This window comes from Leopardus geoffroyi, chromosome D4, assembly GCF_018350155.1.
Source record: "Leopardus geoffroyi isolate Oge1 chromosome D4, O.geoffroyi_Oge1_pat1.0, whole genome shotgun sequence".
Taxonomy (NCBI): Eukaryota; Metazoa; Chordata; class Mammalia; order Carnivora; family Felidae; genus Leopardus; species Leopardus geoffroyi.
In genome coordinates this window covers 41,121,784-41,143,858 of record NC_059342.1, presented here as the reverse complement: position 1 = coordinate 41,143,858, position 22,075 = coordinate 41,121,784, and the positions used below count along the sequence as shown (strand labels likewise).

General features: G+C 37.2%; 1 protein-coding gene across 11 annotated transcripts in view; it reads right to left on the bottom strand.

Annotated features, from left to right (window-relative positions):
- Positions 1–22,075, bottom strand: part of CCDC171 (coiled-coil domain containing 171) — a 312,701-nt gene that overhangs the window by 30,217 nt on the left and 260,409 nt on the right. For all 11 annotated transcript variants that reach the window (XM_045470282.1, XM_045470288.1, XM_045470291.1 and 8 more), the window contains one exon: positions 15,477–15,629. In XM_045470282.1, the coding sequence (XP_045326238.1) occupies positions 15,477–15,629 (153 nt within the window). The remainder of the gene's footprint in view (positions 1–15,476; positions 15,630–22,075) is intronic.

Genomic DNA, 22,075 nt, shown 5'->3' with positions numbered 1-22,075 from the left:
TTTCTCACTATGAAAAAAAACATACTTATATTAAAATATTAAAACTATTTAATGGGCTTCGTTTCCTTCCAAAAGTAAACTGAGGTTGTGTCTGAACCAGCTTGAGGCAAGGGAAGTTTCAAACATAACGTTTTTAAAACTAGCCATTATTTCCCATGTTGAAAAAAAATTGCAATTTTATTTCCTCACAGCAAATGAAACTGTCAGGAAAATTTAGGTGTAATAAAATTGGGTGGTTAAACCAACATGCTGGATTTGAAATAAAACTGAATTAAAGGAATTAAAATTAATTCTTATGTCAGTCAACCCTTTAAAAATACTATTCAAAACTTACTGTTTTTACAAACAGAACTTCCTTGTTCTTGATCAAGCGCAAAGCTAACTATCTCCTTAATGACCGCTCATGGCGCTGCAGTTGAAACAGCAGCGCATCGGACAACATTTTGCCTAAAAATGTGTTGCTTCTGGCGACTTTTCTGCCTAAATAAAAAGTTGTCAAGCAGGGTGACTTTAGTGGTACAGAGTTTTAAAATGGTGGATGCGGTCCAAGGTTAGCTAATAACGGCTGACATGGCCTGGAATCTTGAGGCCTAAATCAACATTGTTTTCACAGCTGTAATTAAGCCACCTAATCAGAAGCACATTTTGACGGGACAGTTTCTGCAAGCCAGACATTACAATTTCTTATGCCTGGAGCGCAGTGGCTCATGAGAGGTCCTCGTTTAATTTCAGGTTAAAAAGAAGGGGGGGGGGGCAGTAAAATAAAAAGACTATTTTTTTTAAGCACCATACAACGGTTGAAATGAAGCAGGCCTATGTGTTCATGCCTTGACCAGCCTCGCATCCCTCCCTCCCCTGGTTCTCTGCTGAGTCCCCCAACTCTCAAGTGGCAGCTGCACACAGTGAGATGAAGGGTCTCTGCCAAGATCAACAGATGAGCTGGTCTAAACTGGCTCTCTGTGTGTTCTGATTGTAAATTGTGCTGGTGATGATTACAGAACTCTAACACAGGATGTCGACTCTTAAAACTGTCCAGAGAAAATAATTTTTTTTTAAGCTCAGGAAAAAATTTTTTGTAACTTTTTTTTTGTGGCTTGGTGCATAGTGTTGTGTCTATAAATTTCATATGATTCAAATGAATTCACTCAAATTAAGCAACTGTGTTATTTAAAAAGGAGGAGGAGGAGGAGGGAGGCCGGGGCTTGGCTCATTGCAGGGCCCTTCATCGTGGGCTGTTTATATAACAGCGCTGTAGAGGGGGTTTCTCCACCCGCACAGCAGCCATGCACTTCCCACCACCTGCCTGCTGAAGATATTCCTAAAATGATGGAAGTCTAGGATGTGATATTCACATCTTACCAAGTAACTGTTGATGCCTTTAAAAAGCTAAACTGCCAGCTGAAGCTGTTTTCTACAGTGTTGTTGCATTCTGCAACATTTAAACTTTCAACCCCAGAGGCCATTGTGAAACTATCAATATGAAGGCACTAGTCACTGGAGTCTGATTACATTTAGTTCTGCATTTTAATTACATATGGATTCTATTAACTAAACCTTTTGCCTTATAGGCAACATTTTAATCAAATTACTATAATTTTCAAATATGTTACAATAGTTTGACGAGTTAAAAGTTCACATTCCTAACATATTAAATATCAAAAAAACTTCACATGAAAAAAGGAAATACTCCTTACAAATACGCTAATACATTTGCAGATTACTTTGGGGACTTTTTGACTACCTCGTTACAAGTTATATTGTGAGATTTATATAACTGGTGTACATTTACAAATGGGTTATTGGTGCTGAATATAACCAAACTCAAGATATAATTATGTTATAAATTTAGAAACACACACTCATTTAATTGTTGTAAATTGAAGCAAGAACAAAATGAAACATAGTTAGAATCCAAATATTCAAAATCAGTATTTGTAACTTTGACTGAAGAATTTTAGAGCTGAGAAGGAATTGAGATTTCATCTAATAGAAATCCTTCATTTTAAAGCCAGGAAAACCCAAGACCAAGGAGACTGTATAATTTATTTTCCAAAGCTTTGTGGGGAGTTGGTGACAACGGTGGTTCTAGAACCCACATTTCCTCTGATTCCCTGTCACGCTACTTTCCAGAACAACCCACTGCCATTCTGTGTAAGCAACAATCTAGCTGCCTATCCATATCACCCAAGAATGAAAAGAAATATTTAAAAAGTATTGTTTTTAACACTTATTCATTTTTGGGGCGCCTGGGTGGCTCAGTCGGTTAAGCATCCGACTTCAGTTTAGGTCATGGTCTCGTGGTCCGTGAGTTCGAGCCCCGCATCGGGCTCTGTGCTGACAGCTCAGAGCCTGGAGCCTGTTTCAGATTCTGTGTCTCCCTCTCTCTGACCCTCCCCCGTTCATGCTCTGTCTCTCTGTCTCAAAAATAAATAAACGTTAAAAAAAAATTTATTCATTTTTGAAAGACAGAGAGAGAGCGTGAGCAGGGGAGGGGCAGAGTGAGAGGGAGACACAGAATCTGAAGCAGGCTCCAGGCTCTGAGTCGTCAGCACAGAGCCCAACGCGGGGCTCAAACCCACCAACTGTGAGATCATGACCTGAGCTGACATCGGATGTTCAGCTGACTGAGCCACCCAGGCGCCCCCCAAAATATTTTTTAATGTGGTAAACCACACACAACATAAAACTTACGGTTGTCATAATGTTAAAATGTACAATTCAGTGGCATCAAGTATCTTCACAGTATTGTGCAGCCATCACCACTTCAGAGCTCTAGAACTTTTCCATCACCCCAAAAGGAAACCCCATTCCCATTAAACAGTCATTCTCCATTCCTTCCACCCCCTTTCCATGTCAACCACCAATCTGCGCTCTGTCTCTATGAAGACAGAACATGCTTATTCTGGACATTTCGTATAAATGGAATCATATAATATGTGGCCTTTTGTGTCTGGCTTCTTTATTTAGGATAGTGTTTTCAAAGTACGTCCATGTTGTAACATGTATCAGTACTTCATTCCTTTTTATGGCTGAATAATAGTCTGTCGTCTGGTTATACCATATCTGTCTACCCATTCATCAACTGATGCATTGCTTCCATCTTTTGGCCTTTGTGAACAGGGCTGCTATGAACCTTCGTTATTTTCCTTTTTTTTTTTTTCTTTTATGGTATTCTTTGTCAGTGGAAATGGTATCTCGTGGTCTTGATTTGCATTTCCCTACTGACTAATGATGTTGAGTATCTTTGCCTGCATTTGTTGGTAATTTGCATATCTTCTTTGGGGAAGTGTCTATTCCAGTCTTTTGCCCATTTTAAAAATTAGGTCATTTGCCCTTTTTTGTTGAGTTGTTGAGTTCCATACACTAGATCCCAACCAGATATATGATTATAACTATTTTCCCCCATTTTGTGGGGTGTTTTTTAATGCACAAAGGTTTTTAATTTTGATTAAGTCCTATTTGTCTATTTTTTCTTTTGTCACTTATGCTTTTGGTATCATATCTAAAAATCTATTGCCAACTCCACAATCATAATTTATTTCTATGTCTTTTATAAAAAATCTTTAGCTTTTCTATTTAGCTCTTTGATCCATTTTGAGTTAATTTTCATACATGGTATGAGGTAAGGGTTTAAGGAAATATATTTTTTAAAATAAGCTTTCTACTTCTGAAATAAATCTCTCACACTCATACTTTTTGCTAGACCGAGGCACATATCATTGCTATCATTTACTGAGCACCCACCATGTAAGTAAAAGGCACTAAACTTGGTCAATTTATGTCTATGTGGGTAAATATATACTAGAACGGGTCTCAAAAAAATCTGACAAAGTTTAAAATTATGTAAGTGGTAAGCTGAAAAGAATGTTCTTGTTTGTTACAAACAATTTGGAGTTTTTTGTTTGTTTTTGTTTGTGAATAGGAGAAGAAATGTACAATTTATATTAAAGTATTTACTTAAAACTATCATAGATATAATAATATATAAATTATACTATTCCTTCTCATGAAGCGTTGGCTAGAAAAGCATATGAAATATAGTATGATGAGAATTTCAGAAAATTTTGTGTGGGAAAAATGTGGGGGGAGTTATGGTTTGTGCAAAGTATATGTTCCATAACAAGTATGTATTGAATAAATATCATTGAAGGAGTATTCTTCCAATTAATTTCAACTCAAATCAACCTGCATTTATTAAAGTCAGATCATTATAATGAATTTTAAAAAATAAATAAGACATGACCTCACAGACTCACAGTATGGTAATACATACACAACTAATTGATTATATAAGTCAAAGTATTTAGACAGATAAATGCACTGATAAATGAGTATAACAAAGGGAACCTTTACTCCTGCCAACTGGGAGATGAACTGAAAACCAGATGGAGTCAGAATATACCTGGAATGTCAATGATAAAGAATTTTTACTTCATCATAAAAGTTCAGAGCCAAAATATGTTTTGAGGCAAGATATGGTCTGCTCATATTTGTGTGTCAGAAAGATAACTCTGGCGGTACCTAGGGGGCTCAGTTGGTTAAGTGTCTGACCCTTGGTTTTGGCTCAAGTCATGGTCTTATGGTACATGAGTCCAAGCCCTGCATCGGGCTCCATGCTGATAGTGCAGAGCCTGCTTGGGATTCTCTCTCTCTCCTGTTGTCTTTGCCCCTCCCCTACTCACTCGTGCACTCTCTCTCTCTCAAAATAAATAAATAAACTGAAAGGAAGAAAGAAAGAGAAAGAAAGAAAGAAAGAAAGAAAGAAAGAAAGAAAGAAAGAGAAAACTCTCACACTAATGTGGCAGACAAGATGGAAGGGGGAAACTACATTTGGGGAAACCCATTGGAAAACCATTGAAATAACTCAAGGAAAAGTTATTGTGATCACAACAGTAGAAAGGTGAGAATGGATCTAGGGGATCTGGGGTGATAGAAACAGTGAGACTTAGCAAATGAGTAAATATTGGTGGTAGATGCAAAGTGGGGCAAATGTTAAGGCTTCTGCCTTGGCCTGCAAGGTGGGTAGTTATGCCAGGGATAAGGAATGTAGGGAATGGAGAATTGGGGAAAATGGGGAGTAGTAAGGTTGAAGAAATGTTAAGTTTGGGACCTCAGTGAGTCGGTGGTGTTTGCAGAAAATTGAAGCAGAAATGCCTGAAAATCTAACAGGCAACTGAAGCCTTTCAAAGAACCCAACTTAGTAAGAAAGATAAAATTGTAAGAGATACCCATAAGCATAGTCACATGCTGCTATTCTTTGAACAACCAGTATAAAAAATTAGAGCATTAAATTGTCAAATTACCATTTATATTTTCTACAACTTTATTACTGATTGATGACAATGATCAGAATTTGAAATGTTCATTCATTTTTTTTTAAGTTTATTTATTTATTTTGATAGAGTGTGTGAAGGAGGAGCATAAAGAGGGAGAGAGACAGAATCCCAAGCAGGCTCTGCACTCTCAGCACAGAGCCTGATGCGGGGCTCGAACTCACCAACCATGAGATCATGACCTGAGCCAAAACCAAGAGTCGGACACTTAACCAACTGAGCCACCCAGGGGCCCCCGAAATATTCATTCTTGCCACTCCTTGCTCCACCCTTGCAGTATTTCATTACTGAAGAATAGAACTATATAAATATGTTATATTTATTATATATATCTTTTATATTTATACTTACATGTAAAATCGAATATATCTAATATAAAATGTTTACATATTATTATAGACATATAAATTATATATTTATATAATTAAGCATATTATATTTATATATTAATATACATATAAAATTTAGAATATCATGACCCTATAGCCACTATTCAGGTATCATTCTGGCCTTCTTAAAGTGGCCTTCTTAAAGCACATGATACAAAAACTAAAAGACTAGAAAGGAGGTGCACGGCCAATAGAATATGCATTATTACCTTCAGGCCCCTATTCACTATACCAAACAAAGCTTGAGCTTCTGGAATATGAGAAACCTTTAAAAGTTTGGAAATGTGTGTCAAGGATCAAAGGAAAATGCCTGCATGCTGACTGGGCTGTCCTACCTTTCATATTTTATGTTTCCCTTATTTAGCTCTGTTAGTCTCCAGGGGTTGGAGGCGGAGCTCGTGATAAAAATACGGGAGAATTTAATGAGCATCTAACTAAGCAGTATTTAGCAAAAGGATAAAATGAGTGTTGTTACAGCATCAAATGTCAGGGACTTTTAAGAACTAGAAAAAAATGAAATTCGGAGTTGGGAAAAGTAAATACATAAAGCAGAGGGAGTAGATGTTTGCAGTTCAGCTGTCGGAGATGCCTCAGAGAGCCCAGACAGCTGAGAACCTCACTTATAACCACACTGATCTGGCCCCTCCTCCGTTTCATCCTTCCCAGTTCGCCATCTCATTCGCTCTGCTCCAGTCACACAGACAGCCTTCCAATCCTTGAGTACCCCATATTTTCCCGTCAACTACTAATTTTTTTATTTAAGTTTTTTATTTTCATTCCAGTGTGGTTAACATACAGTGTTACATTAGTTTCAGGTTTACAATATAGGGATTCAACACTTCCATACATCACTTGGTGCTCATCGTAAGTGTACTCTTAATCCCCTTCACCTATTTCACCCATCCCCTCACTTACCTCCCCCTGGTGACTATCAGTTTGTTCTCTAGAGTTAGGAGTCTATTCTGCCTCTATTTGTCTCTTTTTTGCCTTTGATTGGTTGGTTTGTTTCTTAAATTCCACATATGAGTGAAATCATAAGGTATTTATCTTTCTCTAGATCCATCCATGTTGTTGCAAATGATAAGATCTCATTCTTTTTATGGCTGAGTAATATTCCATTGTGTGTGTACACACAAACTATATTCTTTATCCATTCATCTATCCACTTGGACTGCTTCCACAACTTGGCTATTGTAAATAATGCTGCAATAAACATAGGGGTGTACATATCTTTTTGAATTAGTGTTTTTGTACTCTTTGGGTGAATGTCCAGTAGTGTAATTAATTACTAGATCATAGGATAGTTCTATTTCTAATTTTTTGAGCCACTGTTTTCTTTCCACAGTGGCTGCACCAGTTTGCACTCCCACCAAGAGTGCATGAGGGTTCCTTTTTCTCCACATCTCCGCCAACGCTTGTTTCTTGTGTTTTTGATCGTAACCATTGATTGTAGCCATTCTGACATTTGTGAGGTAACTGCCTACCTAGTCTTCATGTTTTTCAACTAAGGTTTCAATTCCTCAAGTGGGTCATCCCAAGCCTACATCAGGTCCCCAGGTTCTGCGTTCTCATAGCCCTCTATGATTCGACTTCAACATCATTCTTTTTTAATTATTTGTCTCACAGTGTATTTTCCACTACACCTGAAGTGCCGTAACAGTAGAGATTTGTCTTGGGCCACACTTCATTCTCATAGGAAAAAGCACCACACAAGAAATCAGAGGCCTTGGGTTCTAATCTGTTGGGTTCTAATTAAAAACCTGGCAGCGAGACTCCAGAATCTGTACTTTACTGCACTGCATAGCCTTTCCCAACAAATTAAGTTATGGCTTATGGCTCACTTAAAAAAAAATTTTTTTCTTGAATGGTTAAAAATCTCAATAATAAACATTTGAGTCAACTGTGATAAAGTACATGAAAGTTCATGAAAGCAACTTAAGTAAGTTACTTAAAGTGTCTGTTTCTCGATCCACACGACACTAATACTGACAAATAATCCTTCCTTCCTCTCTCAAGAAAATGTAACAGAAACAAATGTGACAAACTATTACTTGAAAACTTAAGAGAAAGGGGATTCTTGTTTTTTATTTTCATCTTACCTGAACCAAAATATCTAAATCTTTCATCTTTATTAACAATACGGTACTTCTTGACAACTATCAAATCTGACATCATCTGAACAATATGCAAAGATCTCTTCCCTGGGAAGATACTAACTGGAAGGCTCCCCTGATGCGTAATTTGTTATTTTCTCATAAATAAAGTACTATAGAATTGAAAACATACTGCTTAAACATACAGGGGAAATGAGGCAAATCAATACTCTAGCTTGCAGCACTGTAACTCACAGCAAAGTATTCGGGTTTGGCATTTTGTGTTTCACAGACTGCAATATCGTGCATTTCTCCCCGGCCATGGGTCTGCCGGCCTCCAAACACCCACAAGTAATTGGTTCTGACTGCTGCACCGTTCTCTGCTGGGCTGTCTGTGGCTCGAAAGCTCTTCACTTGAAGCCCTTTCTGGTTACTATTACTCAAGATAAAAGCTCTAGAACAGCCCTAAGTTAATGGGTCAAGGACCAACACACTGAAAATGTTAAAGTACTGGCAAGTGCACAATTGAGGAGAACTTTTCGATGCACTCCAGCATTATTATTATCTATCTGTGGAGCAGAAAAATGACAATAGCGCCTTAAGAGGGATGAAGTTTTTATTTATTTTTATTTATTTTTCTTTTTAAATTTTTTTTTAACACTTATTTATTTTTGAGACAGAGAGAGACAGCATGAACACGGGAGGGGCAGAGAGAGAGGGAGACACAGAATCTGAAACAGGCTCCAGGCTCTGAGCGGTCAGCACAGAGCCCGACGCGGGGCTCGAACTCATGGACCATGAGATCATGACCTGAGCCGAAGTCGGCCGCTTAACCGACTGAGCCACCCAGGTGCCCCAGGGATGAAGTTTTTAAAGATGACTATTCATGTCTACAATATGATCAATCTCTTTCTATGCATTACAACACCAGGATATAGTAAGTTTTTTATTCATAATGAATATTTATTTTTCATTCTTAGTGAAATGTCTGGAAAAGATGGTTAGTGAACATATACTGACTTTCCTCAGTTCATTAAGTAAGTGATAACAATGACAAATATCAACATTGTACTTAGTATGAGCTAAAAGCACTGACTTATAAGGGTTGTTTTAGGTCTTTTGCTTATGCATCAAAAGATTTCCTCATGGTTACATATATTTTTTAAAGCTATGTGTATAGCTTAGCTGTGGGAAATATATGTAACTATCTGAAAATGTTCTTTATTTAATTTATTAAATAAAATTTATGGTGAAAAGAAATTTATTAAAGTGCCTGCTAATATGCCAGACAGTATCTTTAATCCTCAGAGCAACCCTACAATGTAGGCAATTTTATCTACACGTTACAAATACAGAAACTGATGCTTAGAATATTGTATGGACAATAAACAATTTATTATATGGATAAATAAATACATTGTATGGATAATAAATAACACTCCACATTCGGGCCTGCTTGACTCTAAAGCCTTAGATGAGGGCCTGTGGGCAGGAGGCGATGGTAGGTTGGGTGGGTGTCAAAGGTCAAGACAGCCAGTTCATCTGAGAACCCGGTAATGGGTTTTGAGAATGGCCTAAATAACAAGTTATTAGAAAGACCAAATAAGAACATCAATAGCAAAATGGTCAGAGGCAGAATCAAATCAGATTATAGAGTAAAAGGCGAGGATTGGATGGTGCAAGAATGGACTGGAAATATATGAAGGTGGGGTTTGGAGTGACAGTTGCAAGCAGTCTTGGGTTCCAATGGGTACAGGCTGTTCGGGTGGGTGGCTGCCTTTACTTGAGAAGGGGAATGGAGCTAAAGCAACAACACATTTTCTATTATACAAAATAAAAAAAAAAAAAAACAACTTCTTATACAATTTAATTCATTAAACATTTGTATTATCCATAAGGCCTATTCCTCAAATCAAAATAAAATATAAATTTTTATTGCTCTGCCCCTTAACAAGGTGTCAAATTGCTACACATTCTTCAAAGGCTCCTACAGGCATCTCATCTTTTAATGGCAACGTTAGGAAGAATGAACACCTCTTTCATCTGTGCTCCAAAGACTTTACACATGCCTATTTTTGTGATTTGCTTCTCTGTTTGTTTCCCTTGTTAGAAGAGGAACACATAAGAGCAGAGATCATGTCTTATCGCATCTGTCTCCATAAAACAAGTAAAGTGGTAAACAAAACCCCCCAAATACCCATAATTATATTAAATGTATGTGGTCTAGTCATCCAATTAAAAGACAGAGATTGTCAAATCGATAGACAAAACCAAACCAAACTATATATTTTTATAAGAAACCCACTATAAATATAAACACAAGTTAAAAGAATGGAAAAAATATATCATGCAAACACTAGTCAAAAAATATCTAGAGTGTGAAAAGTTGAAAACTGAAATTATAAAAATGAACAGTATGGTGAACGTGGTCAAAACCAAAGCCTATATTCATTCAAGAAGATATTTAAACATGATTAACTCACTCCCATATTAAGGCAAAACTCCCTGAATCCTCTCTGAATATTCCATTCCTATGTCTCCCACTCAACAGCTAAATCCTTGAGATAGTTTTTAAATTCAGTGGTTTGTTTTCTTTTCTTTTCTTTTCTTTTTTCGTCAACTCCCACTTAACTTTCCATCTCTTACTGAAAGAGCCTTTGCTAAGGATCCCAAGGGCCTCCATGTATTAAATCCAAAGGCCATTTTCAGTCCTCACTTTACTTGATCTTGGGCAACATGTGACACTATTGATATGTCACCCTTGTTAAAACACTCTATTCTCATGGCATCACATTTTTTTGGTTTTCATTTGATCTCTTTGCCCATTCCTTCACAGCCTCCTTTCCAACCTTATCTTCTTCTTCTTCTCAAGCATTGTATGTTGGAGTTTTTCAAGCTTTAGTCTTAGGCTTTTTTTTCCTCTTACTCTAAAACTTTCCCAACATAGTCTCATTCTTGCTAACAGCTTCAAGTCCTATCTATATGACAATGACCTAAAATGTGCATCTCTAGGTTGGCATTTTGCTTGAATTCCCTATCAAGCCACCTTTTTTGGTATTTCCAGTTGGATGTCTCAAACATACCTCAAACTCAATATACTCAAAATTCAACTCACAATATTCTCTCCTATTCCACTGTTTCTCTCAGTAAATAAGGTCATTGATCCATTTCCAAAAGGAAAGAATCCAGGAATTATCTCGCATACCCCTTTCTCTTGTTCTTCGCATCCAATTGTTTCTTCATGTTACAGCCAAAATCATCTTTTTAAAAAACCAAACTGAGAATGTCACTCCTTCTTTAAAGTTTCCAATGACTTTCCCTTTACTCTTAAAACAAGGGCAACAGAGTCTGACTTCTGTCCTTCTCTCTAGACCATTCTTATCTCACTCAAGTCACTCTTTCCTTTGCTCTCTTTATTCCAGCCACACTGGTATTTCTCAATTTCTTCTTTCTATCATAGAGTCTTGTAGATGTTCCCATACACCTCCTGCTGATCTGGAACGCTGCTCTCTTCCTGCATAACTCTTACCAAGTGTTCAGATATTAATTCAAGCATCACTGACCGTGAAAAGGCTTTGATGATACCTTAGTCTAGGGTAGGCCCATTGGCTTAAAAAAACTCTTGTATGTGCTTTCGGTTCTTTCCTTTCAGGGCACTTATCCTGGTTAGTAATTACACATCAGTGTAATTATATGAAAATAATTTCTTCCACTATTAGATTTTAAGTTCATAAGAGCAAGAATTGTCTGTTTTGGTTCACATAATATTACTAGGACCAGAATTGTGCCTGTTATAGAGTAGATGCTGAATAAATACTTAACTAATGGATAAAGAATTAAAAATAATAATACAAAGAAAGCAGAGCTCGAGTAAGTAGAGACCAGAGAGCCAAAGAAGGAAGTCGATACCAAGTGAAAACAAACAAAACAACAACAACAACAACAACAAAAAACGGGCGAGGAGTGCTTAAAGAAGAAAGTAGTTAAAAGCTTCATATGTTGCAGAAAGATTAAAAGGCATGAGAAGGAACATGGCATTAAAATGCATGAATACAGAACAAGCAGAAAATTATTTGTGACCTCTGAGAAAATAGTTTCAGTGGAATGATAGACTCAGAAGCCAGAGAGCGGCAAAACTGAAGAATAAATGGGAGATGAGCATATAGAAGAAGCAAGGAGATCACTTTTCAAGAACGTATCAGTGAAAAGGAGGGAAAAACAGGCTGCAAGAAAGGGCAGAGAGCTCAGTCACTGGACCATACTGACAGTGATCACAGAGGAAGAATTACAAACTCGAGGCTACAGTAGGAAGCAGATCAAAATGACAGGATTCACAGCTGAAGATGGGAGGTTAGTAAATAATCTTTTAATCCAATTACTTTCTATCAAGATAAGGGTGATAAAAATACTAGTGAACTTTTTTTTAGACTAACTACTCACTAAGAGCAAAGCCAAGTCTAAAGTGCTTCAACACTTCTCACTAGAGCTCCCAGTATCTCTGTTAGGGAGTAGGATCATTAGCCCATTTTACAGATGAAAACTCTACTTAGCCACACAATTTGCAATTGACAAAATTGAAATTAAATCCACATTTATTGACTTCTATGGCACACATTATTGATTCCTAATTCCCTTGTCCCGCGACTCATTATAGCTAAGAGTGTCCACACGACCCATTTCCAGACAATGGGATATAAGTGGAAATATGTTCAGAGCTTCCTTGGAAAACCTATTCTTTTTAAAAAATATAAATACTTGAATATATTTTTAGATATTTAATGAACTATTATCTATTAAATTTCTATTAAAATTTACCAGTATTTAAATAAATTTATATGAAATACAAATATTTAAATTGTTTTTAAAGGAAAAGCCTTCCAAGGCTTTTGTCAAACAGATATATTTTTTTTTTTAATTTTTTTTTTTCAACGTTTATTTATTTTTGGGACAGAGAGAGACACAGCATGAATGGGGGAAGGGCAGAGAGAGAGGGAGACACAGAATTGGAAACAGGCTCCAGGCTCTGAGCCATCAGCCCAGAGCCCGACGCGGGGCTCGAACTCACGGACCGCGAGATCGTGACCTGGCTGAAGTCGGACGCTTAACCGACTGCGCCACCCAGGCGCCCCTGTCAAACAGATATTTTTGAGCCACCCCATCCTTCTGACTTGGGTGTGATCGTAAATCCGAGATCTGGCTGCTGTCTTACGACAATAAGGGAACAGCAGAGAAATCACAGAGAAGTTGGACCACTATCAGCCACAGGACAACAGACACCTACTTCTAGACTTCTTGCTATATGTGGGAGAAAAGAACACAAAGAACCTGGATTTTCTTAAGTCATGTTGGTCAGGTTTTCTGTTATTTACACTTGATTGTATTCCTAACGGATATAATTCCAAAACCCATGCTCCTATCTACCAAACTGTACCACCTGTCATCTATGAAATACAGAGACTGAGGCTCTTCTCCTCAGAGAGTTCTTAAGGAGTTCAAGTGTGAAAAAGCATACACAAATATATTAAAAAAATAAAATTATTACGCTAATTTATTACTGTTTCAAAAATAGTCATTTTCAAATAAGGAAAGAGACCTGAGAGTAAAGATCCTATAGAGATACAGGATTGGGCAGCGTTCTCCTAGAAAGACACATTGTCACAGCCGGGGAGATTTTTCACATTACACATGTCCCCTTTTGAGAATCATTGCTAGGGTGAACCACCTCTTACAAATAAGATGGTGAGCATCTCCTTACAGATGTGCTCAGAAGGGGAAAAGGCGGAGGAGTTGAGTTTTATGATGGTAGTGAGGCACACTTTCATTAAGGCATTAGTAGAACAATAATTGATAAAAATTTTTTTTGAATCCATGGGGAAACAATCCTACTTTATCAAGTTTGGCCTTTCTTAAAATAAAAGTAATTACTTTTATATGGATAGCAGTAACAAACAATAAATAATTGTATGACCCAACAAAGCTGACATAACTAAACAGTATAATGAAATACTAACCAATGGGACCAGAGAGCTCACAGGAAGAAATGTGAATAGGTTTCAGAGAAAGGCTAAAATAAATTTAAAATACTCAATTTTTTAAATAAGTTTCCTCTTTAATTTCTCTTGGTGGAGATCAAATTTACTACTCCCTCATTAAGAAATTAACAAAGTCATTTTGAAAAACTGAACTTGGGGCACCTGGATGGCTCAGTTGGTGAAGCACCTGACTCTTGGTTTCGGCTCAGGTCATGATCTCACAGTTTGTAGGTTCGAGCCCCACGTTGGGCTCCACACTGTCAGAGCCAAGCCTATTTGGGATTCTCTCTCCTCCTTCTCTCCCCCTCCCCTGCTTGTGTTTTCTCTCTAAATAAATAAATAAATAAATAAGTAAACTTTAAAAATAAATAAATACAAACTAAACTCAACATCTCAGGTCCCAAATAATTGGTTTGTTCATTTATTGGATGAAGTGCTAGTATTTTCATTCAATGAGCATCAGTTAAACACCTACTATGGGCCAAACTGTTCTTGCCTCTAGAGCGAAGAGGAAATAGCAGTGAAGAAATGCCCCAAATCGCTTGTCTCTATGGAACTTATATTCTACGAGGGTAAGGAACAGACAATAAGCAAATAAATAAAATGAGGTTTATGTCAATCAATAATAAGTGCTACAGTGAAATAAAACAAGGAAGATGAAAGGTACGTAGGCAATATGGGGCGAGAATGAGACAGAGGTTGGGGCTGGGGGAAGGCTGGTAGCTGCAATTTTCAATACTATGGTCATTTCATGGGACGCGAGCACCTGAGCTAAGATCTGACGGAGCTGAAGAACTAACCCACAGCCACGCAGCTATTTGCTTTCATGCTAACTCTTTATCTGTTGAATACACCATTGAAAAGGGTCAATCGCTGAATGGCAAAATGATACCATTTTTTTCCCTACAAGTCACCCTGATCCATTACAATCAAACGAAAAGAGGAAAAAAGACATTCCAATGATTGGTAATCTTCTGAATCTCACTGTTGATACATCTGACTTTGGAGAAAAAAGTTTAAATGCTTATTTTATTCCCTTATTCACTGTTTGATACTCCCCAAACACATATTTCAAATGTAGAACATTTTGTTTAGTCTTAAATGAGCCCAAATTTCATCCTGGGCTAAAATTTGAAGACATAAAATGGCTGCTGAAACTGAATTTTAATCATGTAGATGAATCACAACATGCATCTTTAGCTAGGCATGTATTATGGATAAGTCTAGTTTTCTACAGAGAATCATCACATGTTCTAATTACCATTTTGGTTATACGCATAATTAATAATATTCTGTCTTAATGGGACACACTGAATCTTCAGACAGTTGCAAGCTTTAACTATGCATACTGCCAAATCCAACTGTCAGCTGCCCTGCCAAACACAAAGGAATCTTGATGTCGTGTTTTAGCATTGATAACAGTATGCATATCTTTATACATGATACAATGGAAAAATTAATTGCCTTTCTTTCCTCAAAATTTTCTCCACACTAATAATTTTACATTGCTTGATTGATCATTTGTGCTAAATTATATATATTGGTGAGTGATCTTATGAGCCATAAAAACATGAATGTAATGTGACCCAAGACACAGAGAAAAAATTAAAAAAACATCGCAGGACTTACTGATTGTAAACTTTCATTTTCCCGTAAACAAGCTGTGTGAAGTTCTGATTTCAACGTTGCAATGTGACTTCGATGAGATGTCATTTCCTTCTCTAATGTAGCAATTCTAGTGCTTGCAAGCTGGTAGACATCCATGAAACTTTTAATCATAGCCTTAAGAAATAAATATAATGTCACAGACAATTCAAATAAAGCTGTCCCCAAAGAAGAATTTCCATAATTTGAAAGCAAAGTCATTAAAATTTTAAAATAAACAACTTTTCATCTTTCTTTAAAATAAGAAAGCTAAAGTTCACATTTTATATTGAGAACAGTGACTATTTTAAGAAAGTTTGGGAGAAAATAATTGAGACTTCTTTTCCAGAGTATATATTTAAATAAGATGTACTTTGATCTATTGTGCTTAAAATTTAGAATGCAATTTTTAAAGATGGCACACTTATTTGCTCTGTAAAGTTAAATTCAAGTTGTAATTTGACCTAAATTTCAATCTTAAGACACACGATAGATGGATATATATAAGCAAGATATTTTAAAATGAGCTGAGTCACTAAAATTTTCAATCCACCTAAAAAAAAAACAAACAAGTGTTTTGAAGCAAAAGGAGCTGAAATAATCCTGTAATTGGATAAGAGCAAATAATGTGATTCTTATATTGTACAAAAAGCATAATTTTTTCATTCATATAATAGAAGATTGCTCTTATACTATGTATAATAAAATAAATAACATAAGCAAGTGTGTATAAGTTTTTCTCCCCGCTAAGTAAATTATATTTGGGGGACTGTTAGACCTCTGTATTACATTTTATTCATATTTTATAGGCTTTTTCTTCTAAAGCAACTAGTAGTGAATTTTGAGTCCAAGAATACTATCACACCTTTTTTCAAAAAAGTCTTTTAAAATACTTCAAGTATAGCAAAAATCAAATATTTCAAAGACATATTCAGATACAATGTTATATTATTTACAAGAAAAAAAAATGTTCTAACCACAGCTACATATTAGTAAAATGGTAAGACAGTCTGAGCATTTCCAAATTATATTCAATCTGAAGGGTCTGATTTGGAAAAGCTTTGAGAAACGAGATATTTGAGCAATTCCAAATGCACATGAAATAATAATTTGGTGAACAAAAAGTAAGAAACAATGTATACAATGTCTAAGAAACAGAAGTACACTAGTCATTTGTAGGTAATAGTAAGAAAATTCATACCTTTTTGCCTAATAAATTCCTATTTGCCCTAAAACATTAAGCTCAGACACCGTCTTTTTCAAGAAGTCTTTTCTGAACCCAAAGGCACTGTTAATTTTTACTCTGGCCCTGTGTGGGCCCCTCATGCTTGCTTTTACTATAATGTTTATTGCTTTAGCAGAAGTATATTAGTTTACGTGTTTATCTTTACTAGACCGAGGAGCTCCTAAAGCCAGACACTATGCCGAATCTCTGTATCACCATGGATGTTAGTGGCCCACGGTGAGCGCTTGTTTGAATGAACGAATGAGTGAATGAATGAATGAAGGTAAAACTGGAAAATATAAAAAAACCACAAGTTGAAGCCATATGTTGGCATAGAATGCCTTATAGGAAAGGATGAAGATATTTGGGGAAATACAATCTTAACACTCTAATGTATAAATTATTAACCATACTTTGTTTAAATCCAAAAAAGAAGTGAAAGCATGGCTGTAGGCACAAAAGTATAGGATACACAAAAGAGAATTCTATTACCCAACACTAAATAAGCCTGGTATGACTTCATGTTTGGGAACATCTCTACCTTACTTCGAGTTATTTCAAGGTGTGCTTATAGCTAATACTAACACACAATATTCCCCTGGGCTTCAAAAGTATGTAAAATTCAGAAACTATAAAACCATATCTTCTTCTTCCAATGCCAAGTCTCTCTCCACTCTTATAAATTCACTCATCTCCACCATTGAGATAGTGGAACCAAAAATCACAAGTCCTCTCTTTGTCTGGTCATCACTCTGCTACTTAGCTTTACACTGCTGGGCAATGTTACGTCATCTCTCTGAACTTCCATTTTATCCCTCCATGAAATAGAAAGAAGGGTCATTATCTTGCCTACTACCAACCTGTTGTACGGCTCAGATAATGAAAAATCTACGATAAAGTCATTCTCTCAATCCTTCAACTACATTGCAGCTGTATAAGAAAGCCCTCTAAAAATGGTAAACTACTGAATTTCATTGAGTATTACCATTGCTCTATTTTTATTTTTGATGTTTATTTATTTTTGAGAGAGGGAGAGACAAAGCGTGAGGGGGGGGAGGAGCAAAGAGAGACAGAGACACAGAATGCGAAGTAGGCTCCAGGCTCCCAGCTGTCAGCACAGAGCCCTGGGCCAAGGCTTGAACTCACGAACCATGAGATCATGACCTGAGCCGAAGTCGGACACTTAACCACCTGAGCCACCCAGGCGCCCCTGTTCTGTTTTTAAATTCTCCACTAAGATATTAATGAGACAACCTGTGATAGGTGGTTTGTATACATATGTTCTTATTATATAAGGATCTAACATGTATAAAAGGCATAAAAAGATATGTAAGTGCTTAATGAATAAAAAAAGTACTTTTCTATCAGTAATAGGCTCCTGGATTATGATTTCACTGTATGTCACAATGGAACTGGCATCTAACATTTAAGAATAAAAAAGCTCAACATTTAAAAAGTCATCCGGGGCGCCTGGGTGGCTCAGTCGGTTAAGCGGCCGACTTCGGCTCAGGTCAGGATCTCGCGGTCCGTGAGTTCGAGCCCCGCGTCGGGCTCTGTGCTGACGGCTCAGAGCCTGAAGCCTGTTTCAGATTCTGTGTCTCCCTCTCTCTGACCCTCCCCCGTTCATGCTCTGTCTCTCTCTGTCTCAAAAATAAACGTTAAAAAAAAAATTTTTTTTTTAAATAAAAAGTTATCCTATTTCCTAAATTTGGAGAAACATATTTCATGAATTCTCATGTACATGATACCCTTAAAGGAATACATAATATAAATTATATTCCTTCAAACCTTTTTTTAAAAAAAATAAGACTTTTTGAGAAGTTACATCTGAATTTTTATATGGTGGACGAAACAAAAGTCATAATTATTTTGGCTCCTTCCTTGATCTACTTTTCTTTTAATTTTTGTTTTAACATTTATTTATTTTTGAGACAGAGAGACAGAGCATGAACAGGGGAGGGTCAGAGAGAGGGAAACACAGAATCTGAAACGGCTCCAGGCTCTGAGCTGTCAGCACAGAGCCCGACACAGGGCTTGAACTCACGGACTGCGAAATCATGACCTAAGCTGAAGTCGGCCGCTTAACCGACTGAGCCACCCAGGTGCCCCCTTGATCTACTTTTAATAACTAAATTCTAATATTCAGTGCAGTATTAAGAGAAATCATATATTACTTCTTTGGAACACTAAAAAGAATATAGAAATAAACTGTTTTTGCATAGGATTTAGAACATTAAACATTTTAAATCTTTTATTTATTTACTTTTTTAATTTTAGAGAGAGGATACAAGCCGGGGAGAGGGGCAGAAGGAGAGAGAGAATTTCTCTTTTAATGTTTATTTATTTTGAGAGAGAGAGGGAGAGAGCACACGCGTGAGCAGGGGAGTGGCAGAGAGAGGGGGACAGGGAGAATTCCAAGCAGGCTCTGAGCTGTCAGCACAGAGCCAGATGTGGGGCTTGGTCCCACAAACCATGAGATCATGACCTGAGCCAAAATCAAGAGTTGGATGCTCAACAGACTCAGCCACCAAGGTGCCCCTAAGATCTTTTAAAGCAGCATTTTGTTTGAGAGATGAAAGCAGGGTTGTTTTTACAACACCTATCTATGATGTCTTTTCAGAGTAACAGGGAACAGTGATAAATACAACATGTTTCATGGTACAAATAGGTTTAAAAACGACCCCACCTTTCTAAAATGAAAACCTCCTTCAGAACTGAAAGGTATGGTGGGGGTCGGGGGTCAGTGACATTGCAGTTATTGAAAGAAGCACCAGATCTTTTGAAGAATAAAGAATGTTAACTTTCAATATTAAAAAGTGATTCAAACTGTGTAATAAAGGATTCCAGCGAAAATCCATCTCTTTAATACAAAGAAAGGCATCAAGTTGGTAGAATAAGTGGAAATGACAGTCTGGATCAACTGAGGGGGGTGGGGGAGGAAGGAGCGAGCATCTGATGACTTCTGCATCAATCTCCCAAAGTCTAAGCTTTCACAACACACCTCTCGCCCATATTAAAACATCACGCCGTTCTACATTAGCAAACAACGACAGCACAGCACGGTACTGCATATAGCATGCCCAGCGCTGGAGAATGTATTCCGTGTCATCTTAGGCCCTGGGGATTTGGACCATGTATCTCAGTGGGGCTTATCTAGTTACACGAGAAACAGAACAAAAGACAGTTTCTGGACCAGAATAGCCTTTTGTTTCAGAGATCATCTAGAGTGTTTATAATGAACATAACAAGATGAGAGAATCCAAACAAAATTCCACCTCCTGTTCATTTTAAGGAAAAGTATAAGTGTTTTCCTGTGCAAAAAAATTCTGAGCTACAAATAGGTGACTGTCACTTGAGCATGAGGATAATATTTATATAACTCGTTATGTATGTATTATGTAATTTAGACCGACTTCAAAATTGAATTTCAGGGGAAATGGGATCCTTGGGAACCTGATGTCAGGAGGAGAAATTAGTGGAAAATGTCATAAGACCTAGATGCCAAAATAGTAAATCTTTTACTTATATTTTTGAGTAAGTAATTGGGAGGCAAAAACCTCAGATATTTCACTTTAAATATACCTATAGATATACTTCATTTCTATAGACTATATAAAGTAAATATGCCATGTAAAATACCAAATATGTGAAATATAAAAAGTCCCCATAAAATGGGGATAATAATTCCTTTTTTTTTTTTTTTTGAGAGAGAGAGAGAGAGAGAGAGCGAGCAGGGGGAGAACAGTGGGAGAGAAGCATAGGGAGAGAGAGAGAAAGAGAGAGAGCAAGAGAGAATCTTAAGGAGAGCTTGATCCCACGACCCTGGGATCATGACCTGAGCCGAAATCAAGAGTCAGACACTCAACCTACTGAGCCACCCACGTGCCCCACTAATTCCTATCTTATAAAGATTTTGTGAGGATTAAATGAGTATTAAGACCTGAAAAGACCTTACCTATCTGAAACATAGGAAACACTCAGGTAAATGTTAGCTGTCATAAAGATAATGACATCAAATTAGGAAAAATATTTTTTAGCTCATAAAACAAAGATTCAATATTTCTGAGGGGTATTATTAGACATGATGTAAACATTTTAAATATTAGGTATTCCACACATATGGAATATATTAAAGTCCTTCCAAACATAAAGAATTTAATTTAATTTTTTTTTGAGAGAGAGAGAGAGCGTGCATGTGTGTGAGCATGAGCAAGGAAAGGGCAGAGGGAGAGAGAATCCTAAGCAGGCTCCACACTCCATGCAGAGCCCCACGTGGGACTCAGTCTCATAACTGTGAGATCATAAACGGAGCCAAAATCAAGAGTCAGACGCTTAACCAACCGAGCCACCCAGGCGCCCCTCAAGTGCAAAGAATTTCAGAGGCCAATGAATATTTACTTCCTAACAACAAAACTTCCCACTGATAATAAAACAGTTCCTATTTATGATATTATTCTTACAAGTTTTTCTTTAAATTCCAGTTAGTTAACACACAGTGTAATATTAGTTTCAAGGGTACGATATAGTGATTCAACACTTGCATACATCACCCAGTGCTCACCCCAAGTGCCCTCCTTAATCACCCATTTAGCCCATTCCTCCACCCACCTCCCCTCCAGCAACCCTCAGTTTGTTCTCTATATTTAAGAGTCTCTTACGGTTTGCCTCCTCTCTGTTTGTATCTTACTTTATTTTTCCTTCCCTTTCCCTGTGTTCATCTGTTTTGTTTTTAAAATTTTTTTTTTCCAACGTTTATTTATTTTTGGGACAGAGAGAGACAGAGCATGAACAGGGGAGGGGCAGAGAGAGAGGGAGACACAGAATCGGAAACAGGCTCCAGGCTCCGAGCCATCAGCCCAGAGCCCGATGCGGGGCTCGAACTCACGGACCGCGAGATCGTGACCTGGCCGAAGTCGGACGCCCAACCGACTGCGCCACCCAGGCGCCCCCTGTTTTGTTTTTTAAATTCAACATATGAGTGAAATCATATATTTGTCTTTCTCTGATTGACTTATTTCATTTAGCATAATACACTCTAGTTCCACCTACGTTGTTACAAATGGCAAGATCTCATTTGTGTGTGTGTGTGTGGCTGAGTAATATCCCACTGTATATATACCACATCTTCTTTATCCACTCATCAGTTGATGGACATTAGGGTTCTTTCCATAATTTGGCTATTGTTGATAGTGCTGCTATAAACATTGAGGTGCAGGTGCCCCTTCGAATCAGCATTTTTGTATCCTTTGGATAAATACCTAGTAGTGCAATTGCCGGGTGTAGGGTAGTCCTATTTTTAACTTTTGGAGGAAACTCCATACTGTTTTTCAGAGTAGCTGCACCAGTTTGCATTCCCAGC